This window comes from Lepidochelys kempii, chromosome 2 (assembly GCF_965140265.1).
Source record: "Lepidochelys kempii isolate rLepKem1 chromosome 2, rLepKem1.hap2, whole genome shotgun sequence".
Taxonomy (NCBI): Eukaryota; Metazoa; Chordata; order Testudines; family Cheloniidae; genus Lepidochelys; species Lepidochelys kempii.
In genome coordinates this window covers 87622696-87647261 of record NC_133257.1, presented here as the reverse complement: position 1 = coordinate 87647261, position 24566 = coordinate 87622696, and the positions used below count along the sequence as shown (strand labels likewise).

Sequence of the window (24566 nt, the reverse complement as noted above, 5' to 3'; positions counted from 1 at the left end):
GTAGTAGGCACAGTCCTTCACAGAGAGAAGTAAGTCTCATGTTGCATGTACCCCTGCTTCCTTATTCTAAAGAGCATTGAAGAGATACCGGCTTAAGTCTGATTCTTAGCCAGTAAATGACTTGTGTGCTTATGGTTCCAGATTGCCTTAGTCTGGCCCTGAGCCACCTTGAAGCAAGGGGATGGCTCTCAAAGAGAAATTTAACCTCCATTAAAGAGAAAATCTCATTGTTATATGAAGCTTTAGTTTAGTTTCAGTGGCAAGAAACAGTGATGAATGTTTACTATTTCCACTAATTAGTTTACAAATATGACAGTTAAAATGTACCATTTGTTTCAGATTTCTCCCTATGAAGATAACCCTTGCCATCCTTGTGACTGTGACCCATTTGGGTCTCTGAGTTCTGACTGCATTAAGGATGATGATCATTCTGATCTTCAGCATGGTAAGGGACAATGAAATGCTTTTTCTGTAAACTTCAGGTGCCCAAGGGTGAGGAAACATTGTGCTGTTAAGGTATCACATTAAAATGCCAGTAAATACCCAAAAAGGGAGGGAAGACAGGAAATAAAACATGCTACAGGAGTATAAGATGCCTTGATCCTGCAACTTCTTGTGCATGGGTAGAGGCCTCTGCTCATTAATAACAAGTTACAGGATTGGAGCCTAATACTGTTACATATATTAGTTCAAACAGTGAATTGATACAGTGGATTTTTTTCCTGGCAGAGGTTCTGTGGGTCTAGTACTCTAACACGAAAAAAATATGTACGGGGTTGGTAATATCCCAGCTATCTGTGCAAAATGTGACTAGAGCTGTATAGCTTGATAAAAGAGACAGTTACATTGCTTCTCCCACTATTCCATATTTCACCCCCAGTTTTCTATTAATCCTTCTTTTTTTTTCATTATCATTTTTATATTTCAAGGGACTCAGCCAGGTCAGTGTCAATGCAAAGAAGGTTACACAGGAGAAAAATGTGATCGCTGTGCATTTGGCTACAAGGGCTACCCAAGCTGTGTGCACTGTAACTGCAGCCTGGTTGGAAGCATTAGCGATGACCCTTGCACAGAACCTTGTCTTTGCAAGGTAAGTGACCTGCTGAGTCTCACTTTGATTTACTGTGAAATCGGTAGCTGGGTTTGTAAGTGCAGTTTTAATAAAGGAAATTACTTCATACTTTTGTCGTATATTATGTCATACTTTCATAGCAAGTAACTGCGATTTAAACATTGTCCTTCTGACAGAGATTCGAATGAGAATTAGCAGCATATTTCTGTTATCGTAGAGAAGCTGTGATAAGCTGTGTAGCATGACTCTGTATATTCCAGATAGAAAGTTCCATATAAAAGCAAATGCCAGACTGCATAAGAACAACGTGTGTGTGTTTTGTGGATAGGTTGGTGGTGGTCTTTAAAGTACATCATTCTTATTAAAAAGAAAAGGAGGACTTGTAGCACTTTAGAGACTAACAAATTTATTTGAGCGTAGGCTTTCATGGGCTACAGCTCACTTCATTGGATGCTGTAGCTCACGAAAGCTTATGCTCAAATAAATTTGTTAGTCTCTAAGGTGCCACAAGTCCTCCTTTTCCTTTTGCGGATATAGACTAACACGGCTGCTACTCTGAAACCTATCATTCTTATTGAGCAGTTAAAGGATATATTGAAAACATTTAATTTATACTATGTATTTCTATATATTTGAAAAAAAATTGTAATAGTTCTGAAAAATTAAATTGAGACCTATACCTAAAAACTAATTTTATTTTAATTATTTAATTACAAAACATAAACTGTAAAATGATGTTTAAAAATTAGAGACCTGGTTTGCAGACTATTTTCTTGGGCAAATGCAAATTTGTAATATCAGTGAATGTAACTTCCCATTAAATTTCATGCACATGTGGTTTCTGCAAAACTTTGATGTGAAAGTTTTTATATTTGAAGACGTTACACTTAATTTTCAGCAAGCAAAGGTAGCAAATTGTTTCTTTTGGCCAGGTATGACACTAGCCAAAAAACAAGCAAACAACAAAACAGTGGTTGACATGACAATTTTTGTAAAGCTGCTCTGACCTCTTGCATAATTTATCTGATCTAAAACATTGAACACATGAACAAACAGAAAGTCAGATTGCAAATAGGAAGCAGCTTTAGTGGCCAAGTTAAATAAGAAACACTAATGGCTGCTTTACTCTGGTATAAATCAGAAGTAAAACATATGTAGTCAATGAAGTCAACTGGTTCAAATTTGGACAAGAATCAGGTGTGTTTTCTGTGCATTGGTGGAATGGACTTAACATGTGGCCTTCGGAAAGTTAGATCACTGAGAGCAGCAGACAACTAGCCAAAGGGCACTGGGAGTAGCAGGGGTCCAGAACTGGGTGAGAGGAACGAGTTTTCTGCCCCAGAAAACAAGTAGAGATGAGGAGGGCCACTGCATTCTAACTCCCCGGAGACTGAAAACACAGTATTGACAAACTCCTCCAGTTTTAGCAGGAGCTTTGTGATATTTTGTATTTTTCTTGACAGCCCAGCTCTTGGAGTCATGTAAATAGATAAGTATCACAGCTTTCATTTTAAAAAACAAAATGTCTAGCCCTCGTGCTTATAGAGAAAAACTTGAAAATGTGACCCAAATGTACCCAAAAGACTCAGAAACCAGATGGAAACCCAATGTAAAAACCAGAATTTATTATTTTGTACAAAAAAAATCATGATTTTGAAGCCAGTCTCATGATTTTTCAGCACTTGTGTTTGGCAATTTTACAGACAGTAAGAAGGTAGTTGCACATTTGGATCAAAGTAATGGCCTGAAAATCACCCTGGGTTTTCCTAAGGTTTGCAAAACTCAGCAGTGGCATAGGTTAGTAACAAAAGCATGCAGCATGCCTTTTTAGAATGTTTGTTATGAAAACTTCACACAACTAATTCATATCCATGGGAATTTACAGGTGGTGATCTGGCCAACAGGAGGCTCAGGCATTTTGCTGAGGGTTGTGAGTGACTAAATACCGACTACAAAGGGTCATATTCTGTTCTCAGTTATACCATGGTAATTCTGGAATCAGGAGTGACTCCACTGACAGAAATGGAGTTAATCTGGATTTAACTAGCGTAGCTGAGGGCAGAGTTACTTAATACTCTTTATTTGTTTCTTCAACAAAAATTGTCTGTCTATGGTGAATAAATTGCTCAGCAGTGTTTTTTTAGGGTCTATAGGAATTTAGTTGAAGGGAGGAAAATGGGTCCTCTGTTCCACAAATACAATAGGAATACATTAAGGAATTAAAATAAAAATATTTAATATAAAATCAAGTAGGATTTCACTTTCAAAGCTATATCCTAGTTTACAGTATACCAGTATCTGTGTATATGACACCTCATGCATATCAAACTGGATTTACTGCAGTCGTCTTCCTTGACAAATAGTAGGGAGTGAAGGGAGAAGAATGCGAACAAGAATCTTCCATATTTTCACTATTGGAAGCATGTTTCCATCAGTAGGATGTATAAAAATGACTTTTTCATATGACAAGTCTGTGCAAACAGTAGAAATAAAAGCCCAGATCCAGTTCTTGAGCTTTGACTAAACTACATGTGCTGCATGTTGAGAAAGTGGTGTGCTAAGGTAGCTGTAAGGCAGCTGTATGCTACCTGGGTCCTGGAGTGGTGTGACTGCTGGGATAATCAATGGTATAATCAATCAGTCTCAGGGCTGCTCTACTTTATGCTAACTGCCAACATATCAATGCAGATATTTAAATGATTCTCCAAAGGGCAGTTCCGGTGCCTGGGGATCATTGAGATATAGGGGTGCCCTGACAAATAGACCTTTTGCCATAGCTGCACCACCTATGCTGTGAGGAGAGCTTATGTATAAGCAACTCTGGCAGCTCTACACCACTCAAGCTAAGTTCCCTCTAAGCTGCGTGGCTGCGTAGCAGCCTATTAAGCGCTGCTTAAGGCTGCAGCAGGAGAGATGCCTCTCCCACAGCCCAGGACTTGCTGTGGCTGGGGGAGAGGCGCCCTGGCCCCAGCCCAGCCCTGGCCCGGACCTGTCAGGGGAGAGGTGCCTATCCTGAAGCCCCAGCCCTGGATCTGCCGCGGCAGGGAGTGGCTCCTCTCCCCCCTAGCCCAGGTGCTGCTGTGGGGAGAGAGAGCTGGGGAGAGTCCTCTCTCCTGGTTGTAGCCCTGGGGCAACCTTCACCCCAAACCCCTCATCCCTGGCCCCAGCCCCGAGCCCACACCCCCAGCTGGAGCCCTCACCCCTCCACTCCCCCCCGCATCCCAACCCTCTGTCTCATCCCTGAGCCCCCTCCCGCACTCCAAACTCCTCGGCTCACCCCGCCACATGAATTTTATGTGAACCAATATGGAGGTGATGTGTCATTCCGCACATCTGTGGGAAAAATTAGAGGGAACACTGTACCCAAGGATTTCTTTAGGCAGCTGAGTACCCGGCCCAATGTGTCAACACTTGCAATTATCAGTGCAATACCCCAGATGTCTTGTAAGGTTCAGTGCTGTTGCTATGGTACTGAAAAAGTTCTTGTTTTAAACTGGCTTTTTCTACTGTGGCCCAAAATCACAACCTTTTTATAGCTTGTGCATAGTATGGTCCGACTTTGTAAATCTTTGGGCCTTATCCAAAGTCCACTGACGTCTGTGGGAGTCTTTCCATTGACTTCACTGGGCTCTGGATCAGGCCCCAAATCCTGTGCTGCAGGTGTGAGATGCTCATTCTCATACCATACATACCATATTTCTTTTCCTACATCAGTAATGCCAAAATTCAATTACACTGCATTTCTTGACTGAATACCGAATGAATTCTATGCTGATTATTTCAAATCCCGACTGCTCCAGATGTTTTAAGTAGAACTGGACAGAGATACTCTATTTCGTCTAAAATTTGGTTTCATTCTGATTCAGAATGTAAACCGAAATGTCTAAAATTCTGTAAAAAAGAGGATGAAGCAGACATTCCAAACCAGCGGAAAAGACATAGAAATTGGGCTTGTTTTGGCTTAATCGGCTTGTGAATTGCTTATTGGCTAGTTTTTGGCTGGTAGCTTGTTGCTTGGTTGGCGTGTAGCTTGTTGCTTCTTTTTTTTTGATAGGCTCCTGGCAAGCAGGGGCAAGGGGCAAGCAGGGGCAAGGGGTGGAGAGAGTCAGGGTTGCACAGCGGGCCTACCACAGTCACAGACTGCATGCTGGGGAGGGCGGGGGGATCTAGTCACATAGAGTGTTGAGGTTCTTAGGGATTGGCTTGTTTTGGCCTTGTTTTGAAATGTGATTAGCTTGATTTTTGACTTATTGTGAAAGTCGGGATGTTTATTTAGCACATGAAATTTGGCAATGGTGGGATGGATCCTGGCTCTGGGGCAGTCCATGCGGTGTGCTTTCCTGGAACCATGGCTCCTGAAAGCCCTGGGGTTCCCGACTCAAGGGCAGTCTACCTGGTGGGCTGCCTGGAGGCTCAAACCCTGGAAACCTGGACTTCCAAGGAGCCAGATGGGTGAGCTGGTGGGGAGATTTCAAAACCTGTCTGGGTTCTCTCGCAACTTAGCTGAAATTGAATCATCTGTGTGGAATGTTTTGATTTAGATAAATCAGGAAATTCCAGCAAAACAGTGTTTTGTTGGAATTTTTCTGACCAGCTCTCGTTTTAAGCTCAGTGAGACTTATTCAACATATGCCTAGTGTGCTGAAGTCTGCTTTGTTTTATATCTTCCTGAATGCTGTTATACCTAAATTCCATCTAATCTACAATATTTACTACCAATGTAGTGCTGATATAAAACAAATGTTATTCACAGGAAAATGTAGACGGCGAAAACTGTGACCGCTGCAAACCAGGATTCTACAATTTGCAAGAAAGGAATCCTCAGGGCTGTACGGAGTGCTTCTGCTTTGGGGTTTCTGATGTCTGTGACAGCCTTGCATGGCCCATCAGTCAGGTAGACTACTATGACGGTGACCTAATGTTCCATAAGATTCCCTCAGGCAGTTGCAGAAATGTGTTTCTGATTTCCTCTTAACATACAGCCCATCTCACTGAAAATTCTGGAATCCACACAGAGGACTGGACTGTGGCTGTAAAATCACAATCCTGAGGTCTGCTGACTATAAAGGAGCCCAGCCCCCATTGGAGCTGCTGGAGTCATTATACCCTACTCAATCCCAGTGCTTTTGGAACTACTGGCTATTGTAGTGCCTGCTACACCCTTTGAAAGAGAGCAGTGTTCACTCTCCTTGCAGTGGAAAAGCTTGTCCGGGCGGTGAAGAGGGGAGCCAAAACCATGCCCTGACACTCCTGCTGATTGGAGCCTACTGCAACTGCAGATGTCAGTCTCATGCAGTCTTTTTGCTAAGGGAATAAAAGGACTATAAATGCCACTAGCTCCCGTGCAGAAGTGCAACGAGAGGAACAACTTCCTTGGGCACTCTTTTCCCCACCTTCATCCCTTGCGTAGTTTGCAGGATTAGTCAAAATCTAGCACCAAAAGTTTTGTGTACTAAAAAAACAGTAGAAGAAAATACATCATATTCTTTTTAACTCTCTCCACATCTCTCTGTCTTTCTACTGACCGAAATTCTAATGTGTGTGTATAACTCTTCCCCTCAGTAGAACTGGTTCCTATTCCTGACTCTTCCTCTGTGTCCTTGGACAAGTAGCTTTTGGTACCTCAGCTATCTGTTTGTAAAATGGGGGAAATGGACCTGTATTTAACTGTGGGTGCAGTACTTGTCAAGTGTTAATGAGATCTTTGAATGCAAGGTGCTACATCAGTGAAAAGTATTATCATTTGTTCATTCAGTTTATACTCTTAATACAGTGAACTTGCTTCTGCACTCAGTTACGCTGATGTAATTCTGTCCCAATCCAAATGAAGTCTGCGGCTTAACACTGGCTAGAAACCCCTTTAGCTAAGAGCAGAATCAGGCCCTTCATATTTGTATTACTGTCACAAGTGAAGTTTTACATATAGTGATGACTTACCCAGTGATGTAGGTCTGACTTCATTAATTTAGCTTTCTTCTTTTTCTAAGGTGTCAGATATGGCTGGGTGGCTGGTGACTGATCTGTACACTGAAAAGAGGTTGGAGCCCCAACAAGGCCAGTTTGCTGGACCCCATCAAATAAGTGTCAACAACACGGCAGCTGTGAAAATACTGAAATCCACTTATTACTGGTCAGCACCTGAGCCATACTTAGGAAATAAAGTAAGTTCCCAAGTAAAAAGAAGCTGACTTCTAGTCCAGACTCTTCATATTTTTTTTCTTGCCGTATTGCTCTAAAAAGCTCTGTGTAGCTCATTAACAGTAGTTGTAAACTATCAATACTGAAAAGAAAGTTTTCACCTTTAATGAACACTGAATACACAGTAAATTCACCTAAATATGTTCAACAACTTTTTTTTAGTTTCTCCATTTTTTTTTAATATGGAACGTTATTATTTTTCAATTGTAATGTTTGTTTAATAAACATTGTCACCTGTAGTTTGTCATTTCATGCAATCTGTAATTGTTCTATAGACACTTTGTTTGCAGTGTTGTTGCAGCCGTCAGGGTCCCAGGTTATGAGAAAGACAAGGTGGGTGAGGTAACAACATCTTTCATTAGATTAACCTTTGTTGGTGAAGGAGAAGAGCTCTGTGTAGCATGAAAGCTTCTCTCTTTCACCTACAGAAATTGGTCCAGTAAAAGATATTACCTCACCCACCTTCCCTCTCCCAAAGAGACTTTGTCATGTAATGTAAAACAATTGAAAATTACATGTTAGAGGTCAGTGAAGTGGATCTAAAGGTTCCTGCCGATGAATCGTGTACATTTGGAAGTATTACATTTTTATCTGTAAATGTTGATTTACTGCGCGCGTGTACACACGCACACCAATGAAAAAAATTTCCATTGATAATAATCAAAATTTACATATAGGCTCAGTAAGCAAAATACTGCTTGAGAGCTGATTATAGTTCGATTTAAGATTTTTTTACTTTGTGTATTTTGACATGTGATGTTGACAATTTGTGTTTTAATGATCATAAAGCTTTAACTTTTAAAATCTCATTGTTGCCATCATTAAATAATTACGGTCTCTGACCCCCCCAATTACCCAACTGTGAAAATTTAAATCTATAAAAATAAAAAATGCTTAAAAAGAAACATCAATATTATCAGTCAAAATTATTTATGTATGTATGTATATATATACACACACACATTTTGCCAAACCTAATCATGAATATCATTTTGGTTCCACATGATGAAATTTCTGTTTTTTCAGTTTGCTTTTTAAAAACCTAAGCAATCACAAACAAAAATATATTAAAAGAATGTTATTAAGGTTGCAAAGTCAAGCACTCATGCAAGAGGTCTTGTGAAGACAATAGGAATTAAAAATTGCATACACACAAGGGGCCAAATTAAGTTTGCACAGGGAACCTTGATCCTGGCATTTCCTAACTTTTGAGTGTTTGACTTTGCAACCTTAATAATATGTACTTTTTATCTAATTTTTTGTGTGGGTAATTTATAACTAGAGTAGGTATAAGACATTGAGACCAAAATTGCAATTTTCATGATAAATATCAAGTCCCAGCTCCAGTGCATGGGGATGTTATAGCTCCTCAAATGAAAGGACTCCAGAACTGATGTAGGCAAAATGGCATATTTTTCCCTCGCCTCATTCTTGGAAACAGCTGAAGTGTTTTGACTGAAATAAAAAAAGGCAACCTGATGCAGATGTCTAACATGTAAAATTTCTGCCTAAACAGATAAAGTTTGGCAAAATTATCAGCAACTAAAAACAGAGTCTTATAATGGGAAGTGTCAGGCAACCTTTATAACAGATGTTGCTATCAGTCCCACCTGTAATAACAACATAAGATTTCTAAAACTGAAATAAATCAGTGATGGGGAAACAAAGAAAAAGAAAGAAAGCTAAAGAAAGAGGAAACGAAAAACCAACAAAACCCCACTGTTTTGACTGCATTTTGTGTGTAGGCAGTTTCCTTGTTTCCTGTGTATAGGCAGTTTCTCTGTTGCTGAAAAGACACTTTTATACCTAAAAACAAAATAACAGAAAAAAACACCTTACTAATATTTAAAAAATGGAATTGGAAACAAATTATGGACATACTATTTGAAAGTGTCTCTGTCAGAAACTGGAATTTTTATAAATTATTAAAAAACCAAAATAAAAAAACCTCTCACAATATATCTTTTTAAGTAATTAAACCAGACACATACATCTATTTGATATTTTATTTTATTAAACTATGGCAAGTACACCCAGTCATCCATATTAAAACAATGGTTTTGTGTGCCTCGACCTTATTACGTTCTTCATACAGCGATGAAATAAATGGCTATACTACACAGTGCCTGTGCATAATGACCCAAAAGTGCCTAGCTGGAAGATACATTTTGTCTAATTCAATGGTTGGTGAAATTCTGGTCTCACACCAGTCTTCTACTGATGAAACTCCATTTACTTCAGTGGGGCTATTCTCCGTTTCTACTGGTGTATGTGACAGCAGAATCAGGGCTAAAAGGTCCAAATGTTGTTTAAAAAAGAAATAGGAATGCTGAAGATCTATCAGAGAGAATGTTTCAAAAAGTTTGAATAACTTCAGTACACTGTGCCCATTTGCTAAAAAGTAGTCTGAACTTGTGATGTTTTTTGGAATTCATACTGGAGGCTTTACAATGCACTGTTTAATGCATCACTGCAGTTCTATAGAACCTGCTGCTAGCTTTCACAAATTGCACAGCAGGGATCCAAGACTTCTGTAGATATGGGGACATGCCACGTTACACTTCCAGTGACTTTCACTGTTGTGAGATGGGGATCAAACCCTTTCTGTGTAAACACTGCTGAAGTGATCAAAAGAACATGCCATATCCTCTGTTTAGTTTGCTGCATGTGTGTTGTCCTTGTCAGCAGCTATCCTCCCACACTGATTGCTGTTAATTTTCTTTTAAGATTTGGATTTTATAATTTCAGCTCACTGCCTTTGGTGGGTACTTGAAGTACACTGTGTCTTATGATATTCCAATGGAAAGTGTGGACAGTGATATGGTATCTAATGTGGATGTTATCATTGCGGTAAGTTTTTTATTTAACTGGGCTTTCCCCAAAAATATAGAGGAATGATGGTATGCAATGCTAGATTAAAAAAAAGAAAATAATGTTTACACCAGTTTTTACCTTAATTATTAAAGGTCAACAAAATGTTATTGCTCAACTTCCTAATCTTTCCAATCATTTATTTTTAATCCTGGGCACTCAGTCTCTGACTACCTTTAAATAAGTACATGTTAACATAAAATTTATGGAGCTGAGCAAAAGTGGTGATTACTACATGTACAGAGCTCTGTTTACACCAGGAATTAAAATAGGTTGTTTTCTTATTTATAAAAGAGATTTATTTGTTTATTGGTTTAGATTTATGTAATAATTAACAAGATGCCTACACAAGATCTCTAGGCACTCACACACTGAATCTTAGAGCATAATGCAGTGGAGCTGGGCAGGGAAAGTTAATTCCGTTTTGCAGAGGATTTTGATATTTAAATTTTGGTTTCGTTTTGATTCAGAATGGAAACCAAACAGTTCTAAATTGTCTGAAAGGGAATGGCACTCCAGCTATGAGACAGTCCACATGGTGCTGGAAGCCCTGACAACCCTGACTCCAAGGCAGTCCATGTGGACCTTGGGAGTCCAGGCTGCCAAGGAGCCACAAGTCCGGCAGCTGGGACTCGCAGGGCTTCCAGGCTCTTGGCTGTCCAACAGCCCTCAAGGTAGGCAGCCAAGGAAACCTGATAGACAGTGTTCCATCGGCTTCCTGCACAGGTTCTGTCAGAACTTCACTGAAATCCAGGCATCTGCATGAAACTCTTTGATTTTGACAAATCAGCAAATTCTTATGGAAAAAATGGTTCATTGGAATTTTTCCAACCAGCTCTACTCAGCAGTGCTAAAATAAATCGTGCTTTCCATCCCCCATCATTCTTGAAACATACCTTCAGCTCTTTCCAAAAACCCTATCAAGCTGATGGCTCTTCCAAGCCTGCTTGGAAGTTCACCAAATTTGGGTTATTTTGAATGAAGGAGAGGAGCAAGTTCCAGAGCTCTAAAGTCCTTATAGAGAATGCCCTGTGAGCAGCTCCATCTCCTTTACAATATAAGATATCCAGCTGAAGCACCTCAGTTGTTCTCAGTTGTGGATTTATATTGTGGGAAGTAAAGCAGTCTTTCAGGCAAGTCCCAGTCCATTTAAAGCTTTCTAGGTCATAATCAACACTTTAAACTCTACCCAGAAACTAGTAGGTAGCCAGTTGAGATCTTGAGCCACTGGTGATAAATGTTTGCAGCGAAGTGCTCCACTCAGTAAGTGAGCTGCAGTCTCTAAGTGAACATCTACACAGCAAGGAGAAGCCCGTGGCAGTGAGCCTTAGAGCCTGGGTCTACAGTCGCACTTCTATGTTAAAAATAACGGAGTAGATGTTCAGGCTTGGGCTCTGAAGCCTAGCGAAGGGGGTGAGCTTCAGAGTCCAACCTCCAGCCCAAGCCTGAACATCTACACATCTATTTTTAGCGCCGTAGCACAAGCCTAGTGAGCCCAAGTCTGCTGCTTGCTGTATAGATGCCCCGTGTGGATACAGATTTATACCTGTGGATGCAGATATCTGCGGATATAAATTGGTGTCCACGGAAGCGCAGGGCTTTCCCAGGAGTCACAGCAGCAAAAGTAGCAGAACTGTACTACCCCCCAGCCCCACCCACTGGGGCGGGCTCCACGTTCACTGGCAGCTGTCTCTGGTTGCACGCTTGTGTTAAGACAGGAGTCGCAGACAGCTGCGTGGAAGGGACAGGGGCAGGGCTGGGGCGCTGGGGATGGTACAGCTGCACCAGAGAAGCTGCCAGCGCAGGGCACTGGCTCCTGTGAGCAGCAGCCCCATGTTCTGTTCCTTTCACCGCTGTGGTTCCTGGGAGAGCCCTGCGGTTGTGGATACTGATTTATAGTCAGGGATATCCTCATCCACGGATATAAATTTGTATCTGTGTTGGGCTCTATGTATAGACATACCGTAACTGGCTTAAAGATGTATCTCCATGTAAAGCACATTGCAATAGTCATTTCAATTTAGCTACATTTTTGATTGTGTAAAACCTGAGATAAGAATGGAATAAGCTTCTTTAAAATTGTCCACAGGATCTGCTGCAGAGGGTTGAATGTGTCATGGTCAGTTGTTGAGAATGGCAAATCTGTGGCTTTTTGCTGGCTTATATGCACGAATTGTAGTGTGTGCGTGGACAGATGCATGCCCATCATGTCACATAGGGTGATCAGACGTCCTGTTTTTATAGAGCCAGTCCCTTATTTAAGCCCTCCTGCAGGTGTCCTGTCTTTTTCTTAAAAACAGGCAAATTGTCCTGTATTTTCATCTCTCCCCCATCAGTACTGGCGGGTCCTGCTACTCGCTGGATCCCTGTTTGCCAACCGCCCGCCCTCCAGCAGTGAGTGGGGGGGTCCAGTGGCTGACTATGGGGGTGGGTGTGCAAGGCTGGTGGCGAGGCAAAGATGCAGTGCATGGGGATGGCCGCTCTCTCTGCTGGTCCATCAGCAGAGCTCTTGCTGTGTGTCGTCTCTCAGCCAGCAGGCCCCTGCCTGCCATCCTGCTTCTGGCCAACGCTGACTGCGCACTGCGAGCTGCAGTGGCTGGTGTGTGTGGACAGGCACCAGGGAGTGGCCAGTTATGTGTCTCCTTTGCTGCCCACCCATCGGCCCTTTACGTGCTCCCCCTCTTGCTGTCCTCTCCCTGCTTTGCCCCTTCACCCCCACCAAACCCCGCTGTACCTCCATACCCCCCGGGTGGGGCGTATCCTGCTCCCAGTGCTGTGAGGAGAACCAGCCCATGGTCAGAGTGCTCAGCTCACCAGCAGCCTGGCCAGTAGGTTCCTTCCTTCCCCCACTGCTTCTGGCTGGGCTGACGCCCTGGAAAAGCCCAAGACCCTCTGACCTGGGGCGCTGGCCAGGAGGAGTGGAGCCCTGTGCGTGTCAAAGCCCCGCACAGCGCTGGCATGGGGAAGCCTCTCTGCTCATCAGCTAAGCTCTGGAGTGGAGAGGGGAAGCAATTTACAGCCTGTTCACCCCCCGACCCTGCAAGCATCACAGCAGCCCCACAGGCGGAGGCTTAGCACCCTCTTCTCTTACCCCCCAGCCCTGGGTCCTGACCCTAGGGAGTATGGGGCTGTGCTGTCCCCTAGGTACCCTCGCCTGGCTGGTTTGCTGAAGCCCCTGCAGTCAGGTTCCCTGGGCCCTGGTGCACAATGCATCCTTAGAGCTTAACCCCTTCCTCCCCGTGCTGTAGCTGGGGGACAGGAGGCGGCTGGGTTATGTCAGTGGCCAGAAGCAGCCTGGAGGTGTTAGCTGCCTTTCCACACTGTGTGGGCAGGAAGGGACAAGCTACTTCCAGTGGGGGGAAGGAGGGGGAGAGAAAAAGAAGAGATGAGCTCAGCAAAGACATGGGCCAGGTCATCCCTCTCCCCTGTGTCTGGAAGCATCTTCTGTTCCTTCCCTCCCGTAGAGTGCCAAAAGCTGCTGCTGGCCACATTCTGGTGTGAACCCTGGCAGAAATCTGGGCACACATTACCCACCGCCCCACACACACACGTGTTGTGTCAGGAAGACATGGTGCCAGGTACCAGGAGAGGCAGGTCGGTCCTGGGGTCCCAGCATGGAAGGTGGAGAGTGCCGGGCAGGGAGGGTTGGTCGCTTCTCTCCCCTGCCACCCTGTGAGAGAGGGGTGTGTGTGTGTGTGTGTGTGTGCTCTCCTTGTGTGAACCCTAAAGCCTTAAAGATAAGGTAAATAAAAATAATCCAGCTACGCAGTATTTCTTTTCAGTCAACTTGATGGTAATGTGAACATTTGTACTGCACAGTTCCATTTGATTGCCATTGAACTCACTTGAATACAAATAATTTTACCAGGTGACCCGTATTCAGTATAGGGAAATATGGTCACCCTAATCATGTCATACTGTCAGGCATCTCTACAGAGACCTTGCAGTTTATGAATGTTTACCTGTGAAGTGAGCAGTGAAAAAGTTTAAAAAACAGTTACTTTACAGGGTTTTTTGGAGTGCATGGAAAGTAGTAGCTTATTGTGTGGACTGAAAATAAACATCATTGTTAACTAACACTTACACCCTAGCACCTAAACTTAAACCTATCCCTGTCCGTTAATGTATCTGTTTTGATTTCAGGGCAATGGACAGATTTTGAGCACCAGATCTGAGGGGCTGTCATTGCAACCCTATGAGGAGTACTCTAATACAGTGAAGCTTGTGTCTGAGAACTTAATAGACTTTAATACAAAAAAGGCTATAGATCGGGACAGGCTGATGACTGTTTTAGCAAATGTGACTCATCTTCTGATCAGGGCCAATTACAACGTTGCAAAAAGAGCCGTATACAGGTGAGTGAAGAGAGAAAATTCAGATTCATTCATATGCCTTTGATAATTTTAGGTATATTAAACATCATTGACTTTGGCACTATTCCTAAGGTGTTGGCAAAAGATATTCCATTTGAAACCTGATTTTAATTTCCTCCCAAAGAATTCCTTGTGAGCTGAATTGTCTCATGGTTGGTCTCATCCCAAAATAAATATTTCTGTCATGTGTTTAAAAAAAAATATGCAGTTGATTCTGAGTTATCCTGTAGTGGAAACGTTTTCAGTGTAATAAAGAATAGCCTACAGCATCACTGCAGTGACACTTGTCTCTAGGAGGGAGGGTGTTTTGTTAGAAGGAAACACCTTCTGAACACTCAATAGAGTTGTTTTATTTTGGGATGTAGGAAGCAAGCCCAACATTGGCTGATTTAAGGTGCTGGCATGGCATGGCATCTGAAGGGATGTTAAAGGAGACCCATCTGCAAGGTAGCACTTGCTTCTTTCCCTGGGCCCAGCCAATGGCCTTCCTCCCTCCTACCTTAATATGGTAGTATTTTTGAGTCACCAAATTTGGGTTTGCTAGTTGTGCATGAAGCAGGCCAAGCTGTTTTGGCACCCGCTCTTGTGGAGTGGTAGTAAATGTGTTCAAGGCTTGGCCTACTCATGATTCTGGATTGGCTACACAAGGTTGTTCTGATCACCCTGTTTGTGGTTGGGAAGGAGTGCCTCCCTGTGGCAGAATGCCTTTGTTTGCATTAGGGGGTTGTGCCTTCCTCTTTACACATTGGTTGGAATCAGCGGGCAAGGCTGATACTACATTAGTGATGTGTAAATACTTGAGGCATGGTCTAATAGATCGAACATACAAATGTTGGGTTTTTTTGTTTCAACTCTGTGATGAAGCCATTATTTTAGCCTTACATCCCAGATTCCTGGGTTAGTTTGGAAAAATGGGGCAGGTTAAAGTTATTAACACTGGAAGAGGATTATCTTAATTACTGGGCAAAAATCTGAGACTACCCAAACAGTTGTGCCTGGTTTTCCTGAGCAAAGAAGAAACAGAAATGCAAATATTCAGTTAAGGATACCGTTTCCCCACAACAGAGGGCAATGAGGTGCAGTATTCATGCTAGGATAACACAGATAATGGGACCACTGCGGGGGCTTTGGCCACTGTGTTTCAGTTAACAGCTCTTATTCCCATCTTGAAGTTATTCGATTTATAAATAAAGTTCTTGTCTGAGTCTTTAAAAACAGGGATTTTTGTCTGGTCTTTATTTGACATCATCCTGAAACAGCACTTAGCAATGTTCTCTCCAAAAGATTTATTGATCAGAGCAAACCCTTCTGTTTATAATGAACATTGGGGAAGCAAGTGCTGTGATGGCTTTCTGTTTGGTCACAGGCTGGACTCTGTCACTCTGGATACAGCAAACGCTAATGCTATCGATCTGTCATCAGCAGCAGAGGTGGAACAGTGTGAATGTCCTCAAGGTTACACAGGGATTTCCTGCGAGGTAACATCTCAGACTGTTTTATGTGTGCCCAAAGTGTGCACATTTTAAAACCATCTAATTATTACAAATTGTCTTTAATTACACTGTCATGGAAAAATGTGTTTTTGGCAAAACGTTATATATCCAGTTTGACATACATACTGTATTTTAACTTCTCACATGGGGTCAGCAGCCTACTCTATATACATCATAAGTGTTAGTGTCTAGAGGCACTATATGGCATCATAATGCATTTCCTTAATTTTATTTGGAAACACTAAAGGTTAATGATGTACCGGAGAACATCAATGATGGAGCTGAAAGTAGCTGTATAAGCTTCCCTAAGTTTGCTATGGTGCGGTAATTGAGCCTGCAGTTATACAAAATTCCATTTTCATTTTGTGACATTGAATTGTCAGCGCTGAGTTTATTGGAGAGCATTATGTGATGAGGGAGGCAGCTTGGTGACTAGGCATGGTGAGAACATTCCAAGCATGTGATGAATCATATAAGAAGGCATGGACATACCGCCTGGGAACAGGAGACTATTGAGGATGGCATCAGTGGCAGAGCAGAGGGGAACTTTTTAGCAAGTAATGCCAGTGCGAAGCACTGGTCTTTTTGAAAAGCACCACTGGAACTTCAATGACTATGCAAAGCAGACAGAACGTCTGTTTCGATTGTCTCATAAGAAAGAGTCTTACATATGTAACTGCACAGAACTTATTTTACCTCCTTCAAGTGGATGAAGGGCTGAATCAATGTTTTATAGACCTGATTCTTATCTTCTTTACACCAGTGCAAATCAGTGATATCAGTGGAGTTACAACCATATACAGTACCACAGTACTTCCAGTGTAAGTGAGAGCAGAAGCAGGCTGTATGTTTTCAGAAGGGGTTTCTTTAATAATTCTTTAACATGTTCTTTAACACATACTATGCTGTATTTTTTTTTCTTCAGTCCTGTCTCTCTGGGTACTACCGTGTGGGTGGAATACTCTTTGGAGGTATTTGTCAACCCTGTGAATGCAATGGCCATGCATCTGAATGTGATATTCATGGTGTTTGCTTTGTAAGTCATCTTTCAATGTGTTTGTGTTTTGAGCATCTTTTTAGGAATTATGAGAGCATTTGGCTATGGCAGAATGTGCAGTTTTACAGTATATTTAGATAGAGCAATGGTCACAAGAACATTCTCATTGCAGAATTTACTTCATTGTTTATTGAATGGTGCTCTCAATGGGTGTAGTTACATAGTCCATTCCAGTCTTATACTTGAAATGAAGAATATCGGTGGAACTGGTAATAGCTTTAGAATCATAACTAAGATAAAGAAATCCTTTCCCCCTGTGTGTTAGCTAACAAGAGATCAGTCCCTCCCCCATTCATGTCAATGGTAAAACTCCTATTGAACTGAATGGGAATAGAATTATGCCACAATGTAGGGCAGATTCTGCCCTCAGATATATTTGCAAGTCCACTGAGTGACATTAGTGGGAGTTAAGCATTTCCTTGTAGGGGGAGGATTTAGCATTCAGAAGTTTTTCTGAATTTTAAACCAAAAAATATATAATGGCTATAAACAAGAATGAAATATGTAATAGGCTTGTTGTTGCACATGTATACATTTATCAGAATAGATTTAGTTTTGTGTATAAGTAATGCTTTTGTCTAATGAGATCTAGGGCATTCTAAAATGTTGGAGGGGGTTTAGTTAGAAATTGTTGTTATTGATGTGGACAAACTAACTTTGTTTTCAATGGTCTGCTCTGTTCTTCATGTCCTCTCCTTGAATCTTAATGCAATGTTGCATAAAGACTTATGCCGAGATCCCTCTGGGGATGAAAAACCATCAAGAACAAATATGAAAAGATTTCTTCCATGTCTCACAGGCTTGTCAACACAACACTACAGGACTTTCCTGTAATCAGTGCTTGCCAGGGTTCTATGGAACTCCATCCCGAGGAATGCCAGAGGACTGCCAGCCATGTGCCTGCCCACTAAGAACTGATACAAACAAGTAAGCTGCTTGCCTAAGATTTTCAATTGCATCTTCAGCAACATCAGCTGGATGGTGGACACAGAAAGGAGGATAAAGAAAAGGAGGATGAAATCCAAAGGGGAGGAAGAAAGACATGAAAGTAGAGGAAAAATGTATCCCATTAGAAATACCTTGTGTCAGGCAGACAGAGGAAGGCCAAATTCATAGGTGAAGCTCGGAGAATCTATGTTGGTGTAATTTACACATTGAGGGGACTGGAAGAAGATGCAAGTTACACGGGCTTAGATTTATACTGGATTGTGGCAGGAAGGCCCTGGTTCTTGTTTACGTTTGGGCCACATTACTCCATTCTGGCAGAGTAAAGAGGCCTTAGTATAAATGAGAATCAGGACAAAATCAGTGTTGAGAATCAGTGTTGCATCGGAAAAGTTACGTGAGGTGAAGGGACATGATAGGTTTAATAAGGAAAGGGCCAGACTTTAGGAAGCTAAAAATCGTAAATCTTATTCATTTGAAAACAAATTAGAGAGTTTTGAAACTCTTTGCATTGATAATGACCCCCCTCAAAATATTCTTGATAGTTTCAGTCCCACCTGCCACATGGACAATAGAGGTGAAGTTATCTGTGACAAGTGTCTACCAGGCTATGCAGGATCACGGTGTGAAAGGTATGTACTGCAATGTTGGGAAAAATCTGTATCATTGTTATCCTCAGACAGATATCTATCTATCTGGGGAAGAAGTGTTTACATCAAGTGTATGAGAATACTCCTGAGAAAATATGGATTTTCCCCTCTCATTATATCTCCATTTGGTTTTATTCAGAGGATCTTTGGATAAATATTGATCAATAGTAAAACTTGCTAGGTGGGGTAACTATTTGACATGCCTGCATTCAGTCTGATACAGCTTTCAACCTATTGTACAGATGTGCTAATGGTTACTACGGAAATCCACTGGTGCCTGGAGAGTCATGTGTTCCTTGTGACTGCAATGGCAATATAGATCCAACAGAAGATGGCCACTGTGATGCACTCACAGGAGAGTGTCTGAAATGCGTGAGAAACACTCAGGGCCATCACTGTGAAAAGTGTGCTGATGGGTACTATGGGGATGCCGTGATTGCTAAAAGCTGTCATGGTAAGTTCTTACTATTATGGTTATAATTGAAAGCATCCAGAAATGTAGCAGGCGCCTCACAGAACAGACAGAAAAACATTATCCCTGTTTTGAAGAGCTTATAGTCTAGCATAAGATGTGTGATTTGACGAGTCAGGGTAACAAAGCGTAGAGAGGGCTTGAGTGAGCAAGTATTACAGCAGTGAGGTTACATTGTTACCCAGTTTACACTTAAGCTTGTGCATGTCTGGCTGATTCACTGCTGGGGGTCATCACATAAGAATTTGATGAAATGGGCAGTGCCAAAATGTATTAGGTGCACCTGACCTTGTGCTGTTGTTTGTATTCAGTTAGTGGGCCACTCAGCACTGACATTCAAGATACCCGTACCAGACACTTCCTGTCTTGGTGTGTTGCTTGTGGAACTGGAAGAGCTGTAGAGGTGGCATACTTCTTTCCTAGAGATGGGAGACACTCACGTTGCTAAACAGTAACGGCTCCGGCTGATTTAAGAACAGCAGTGACTGGATCAGAGAGACACTTGTGGACAGTGGTATTCCTCTGTCACAAGAATGCTGGCCATGACAGACACCTGGCCAGAATGCTGTGGGTGTACAGCAAGGGGGAGTGTTTAAAAAAGTAATGTCCACTTTCAAAGCAATAATGTTAAAACTATAGCTTGAATACTGTATGTAAACTACAGTAAAGTAATAAGAGATCTGACTACAAAGCAAGTTACACACATCTAAAATTTCCAAGCAGAGATAAACTGCCCCTACCCTGTAAGAAAAAATAGTATCAGAAAAATATTTTTTGCAACATGTAAGTGTGCAAAGTCTATGTTCTTTCTGATTATGAATGCAGATTCATTGCATACATTCCATACATGTCAAATATATCTTTGTGTTCACAGAGCTCAATACAGGCACCAACATAACTCAACTGTGTAAACTGGGAATCATAAAGCCAGATTTTGCTGTTGGTTACCCAAGTGTAAATCCAGAATAACCTCACTGAAATCAGTGTTAAACTGAATTTACACTGGTATAATAGAAGGCAGAATTTAACTCAAAGAAATTTGAAATGTACATGATCTGATAGGCCATCCCTTGCAAATGTAGGATTATGTGTTCCGTACAATATATTCCTGGTGTGGGGAGAAGAGAGCAAATGTAAATGAGCACAAAGTTGTAATTTTATGTCTAGTATTTGGGTTCTTCAATAGGGTACATCTCTCTGGTTTACTTTGTGCATCTCTGCTCAATACTACACAACTTTTTCTGTTTAGTTTGACCCATGTGCACATAAATGTATTAACCCATGGGAGACAACAGTCGGATTTGTCCATTATATAGAGATATGTTGTTCTGTATAATAATGAATTCATATCCATAGGCATTAATACACTTTTATTCTTCTTTCTTTAACATAAGTCTGTGAGTGCCATGTGAATAGCTCCCTTTCAAACATTTGCCATCGTGAGACTGGCCGATGTCACTGCAAACCAAATGTGATTGGACCAAGATGTGATACATGCGTGGTAAGAAATGAAACCCCCTATCACCAATATACATTTTTTAACATCAGGTTCAAAATGCAATGGCAAAGAGGAAATTTTTGGCCTAGTTAAATGCAAAGTGAATAATATCATTGCATATAAAGGAGGTCAGAAGGGGAAGGTGATGTCTTTGTCAAAAGTTGAATTGAATTTCAGCCAGCTAGCTGTTTACAGTGTTGTATTTAGCTCACACACTCTGATTTCCTTCCCCACCCCTGAAGAAGAATTCTGTGTAACTTGAAAGCTTGTGCCTTCCAGCAACAGAAATTGGTCCAATAAAAGCAATTACCTCAACTACCTTGTCTCAGCCAACTAGCTCTCATTCATGCTGTGATGCTGGAAGAGATGTCTGCATTCTCTAGGCTGGATGACATAGAAATATAAAGTTGAGCATTGTCAACATACTAAAAACACTTCAGCCCATTTCTTCTTATTAAGTCTCATAACAGCCTCACATACCCACTGAATAAGAGTGGTGACAGCAAAGAATCCTGTGGCATTCCACCTAAGAGAGTCCTACCTAATGAGAGAACTTTAATCTTAATTTACTTGTCACCTTTTATGTTGTTCATTCACTGTTTGCATTTTTACAGCTTGGACAGTGAACCAGGAGTGGGCCATTTCACTGTATAGTCCTGATGCATTAACAAAATTGTGCTATGACTGGACTTTCACCACTTCAGGGAAATGTTTAAATGAAAAAAAAAAAATCCAAAACTGTACACTGAAAAACCTTGGGAATATCTCTTTAACAGATGAGGTTAGAAGATATTAGAGCATTTCTGGCCCTGAGCATACTATGATAGGCCTTGTGTCCTCTAAGGTAAAGAATCTTTCCCTCCTCTGGGTCTTCTGAAGGACGTGGGATCATTGAACATTCCTACATATAGAGGAACAGTAAATGAGTAATGTTGGGGATTCTTCTACCCCCTCTCGCAGCCAAACAAAGCCTGCAAACGTTCATGCAGGTCAAGCGGCAGGAGTGGATAATATGAAGTGATCAAAGGGAGAGAATACTTTTGCATTTTCAGTGTGTTTGGAAATTTAGCTGAAACGTGGTTTCCTTCCTGTCCAACAGAATGGTTATTATGGCTTGAATACTGGACTTGGCTGCCTTCCCTGCAATTGCAGTCAATATGGCTCAGTCTCCGAGGATTGTAATGATGAAGGACAGTGTCACTGTGTACCAGGAGTGGCTGGGGAGAAGTGTGATCACTGTGCTCATGGCTTTTATGCATTCCAGGATGGTGGCTGTACACGTAAGCAGTAATCTGTGTTCTCCTCAGAGTTTGTTTCACTTTGAGGATTTCTTTCAACACAGTATTTTATGTTACACTTCAGAAAAGGTCAGTTTAAGAAATATTCACAAATCCTTGACAATGGAATGGTCCCCTCATACTTCTGCTAAACAGATTTTAAAAAAACCCTTTTTGGAGTCTTTGTAAGAAGAGATGACTTTTAAATATCAAGAAATAATAATAATAAAAAAAATTGCTAGAGAAATGTACAGTTTTAAACTATTCGGCAATCTCTTGCCAAAATGTCTCCATTCCTCCAGAGAAAACAGAAAGCAACAATCCCCTTTTCCCTCTTTGCCCCCAAAATGTAAACGCTAAAAGTGAATAATGTTATATAGTTGTTTGCACTTCTTCTCTTCCCCTAATTTTTTTCTGCATTTCCTGTGTTACACAACTTGAGGCTACATCACTCATTATATTTCCAATATCACCACCTGGTTGTAAAACAACTTTTAGCCATAGTACGATGATAAAATGTTAATCCAAAAGTAAGCAAATCCTATTGCAGACCAGTATGCTAGACGGTTCATTTCATACACACCATAACCAAAGGAAAGTCTCCTTGTATCTGACTGAAAATAGCACCATTGTGTCTCACAGAATACAATAGTGGGTAATATGTAATGTGAGGAGATAGTGTAGCTGTATATATTTTAGGAATTAAAGCTGGAATTTTCAAAGGGACCTAACTCTCTTTGAAAATTCCAGACTTAAATCTTTGTATATTAAAAGACCCACAAACATTCAAACGGATCTCTTAAACTCTGTATTTTTTGTAGTTTGAATTTACATTTTTCATAATATTTAGGATAGTTAATATATGCAAGTAACCTATCCTGATACTAATTTTTTCTAAAAAAAAAAAAAATCCCATTATTATAGTCCCTTAAATTATGCATGTCTAACAGTCCCTCCAATTTTTATAGTATGTTTTCAAACATTACCCTACCTCCTGATAATCTACAATTTTCTATCTGTCAGTCCAGGTTCTTCTGTTGATGCCTATCACTGTAATATTTTAATAACCTAGGGCAGATTTACTGGGCCACATTCTGATTTCCATTCCACACCACACAGATCAGAATCTAGCAGCAGCAGGCCACTGGAGAATTCTCCGAGTGGAGTGGAACACTGCACTGGTGTACAGCTGGCAGCGCCAGCTGCTCTGCATTGGAGATCAGGGGGTTGCGCTGGGCGTGGGGAGTTGTTCCACACCACTCCATTCTACCAATCGTCTACTAGCATATAGTCCTTTAGGGACCATATGCCCATGATGTGAGTCAGAACAGCCCCTAGGACTGGTGCAGACCTGCCCACAGTCTAACTGGCTCACTGATGCTTCCCCTCCACCCCCTCTTCCCCTTCCCTGCACCAAGCAGAACTCTGATACAGAAGAGAATCTGGCCCATTATTTAAAAATTTATTCATAGGAAATTCTATAGGGTTCATCATTGTATCTGAGCGCTTAAGCAGATGAAGGAAAAGAGTTGAAAAAGTAAAGGCTATGGAGTCTATTCTGCTGTCAACACTCCTATGAATAGTATTATTCATGTGCATCAAGAAGAGTATCACTGTAGTCACAGCAGCTGGAACTCACCTTGTTGCCCAGCTGTGGTGAGAAGAGCCCAATGAATGGCAAAACTAATCATTTGGGCCTATTTCTCTTGCAGCTTGTGATTGTGCTCATACTCAGAACAACTGTAATGAGGATTCTGGTCAGTGCATCTGTCCCCCTCACACGCAAGGACCAAAATGTGAACTCTGCGAGGACAATTACTGGGGTCTTGATCCTAAACATGGCTGTATGGTATTGTATGCTTCCTAAAATCCTGCAATTATTTTAAGAAATTCACATTGCAGTAAGGGATTTGCCAGTAAGTAAGTTGGTCAGAAGTGGCCTCAAGTTTTGAATGCCTCATTCCTGGTTGCCTGATTTGAGTGGAAACTGCTGGGCACTCAACAATTTAAATCGGTAAATAGGCACCTACATATGGATTTAGAACCCTAAGCTTTAGGCATCCATCTTTGAAAATCTTGGTCAGAGTGTGTGCTTTGGACTACAGCACAGGCCCTATTAAAAGTATGCCGTATGCTTTTTGTCTCTAGCCAATGGTGCCGTAGCTTTGGAATCTACAATAGTTACTGTCAGTAGGAAATCTGGTTACTGTGCTATAGAATAGACATGATATTGTGCTTCTAAGAACAATCAAATCTAGTACGTCTGACCTCATTCATTTTTAAAATAGCTAATGTATATTGTGTGTTTCACACTCAGGTCATTATATAAATATTATTGTCTGTTAACGAATTATTTAAGCATTAATAATTTGCTTAGAGGTCTCTGTTGCCGAGTTAGTCCAGTGACCAGTGCAGACTGACTAATGTCATTACTGCCATCATAAAATTAGATTAACATTCTATTTAAATCAATGTTATGGGATGATTCCTGTTTCATGCCTGGAGAAGTAACTCATTCCAAGTGCTATGGTGATGATTAGCTTGAATGGCACAGCATGGAATGTTGAGCTCAGAAGATTTTAGTCTTTTTATTGCTCCAGGAAGGACCTCTTCTCAACGGACCAATAATGTAAGCTAAAAATTTATAATGAAGCAGTGCA

General features: G+C 41.4%; 1 protein-coding gene across 1 annotated transcript in view; it reads left to right on the top strand.

Moving 5' to 3' along the window:
• Positions 1-24566, top strand: part of LAMA1 (laminin subunit alpha 1) — a 153900-nt gene that overhangs the window by 59263 nt on the left and 70071 nt on the right. Inside the window, 14 exon segments of the mRNA XM_073331559.1 lie at positions 340-445; positions 930-1090; positions 5826-5966; positions 7060-7233; positions 10019-10120; positions 14285-14496; positions 15881-15992; positions 16933-17043; positions 17864-17991; positions 18555-18641; positions 18902-19113; positions 20526-20632; positions 21729-21909; positions 23619-23755. Of these exon segments, the coding sequence (XP_073187660.1) occupies positions 340-445; positions 930-1090; positions 5826-5966; positions 7060-7233; positions 10019-10120; positions 14285-14496; positions 15881-15992; positions 16933-17043; positions 17864-17991; positions 18555-18641; positions 18902-19113; positions 20526-20632; positions 21729-21909; positions 23619-23755 (1971 nt within the window).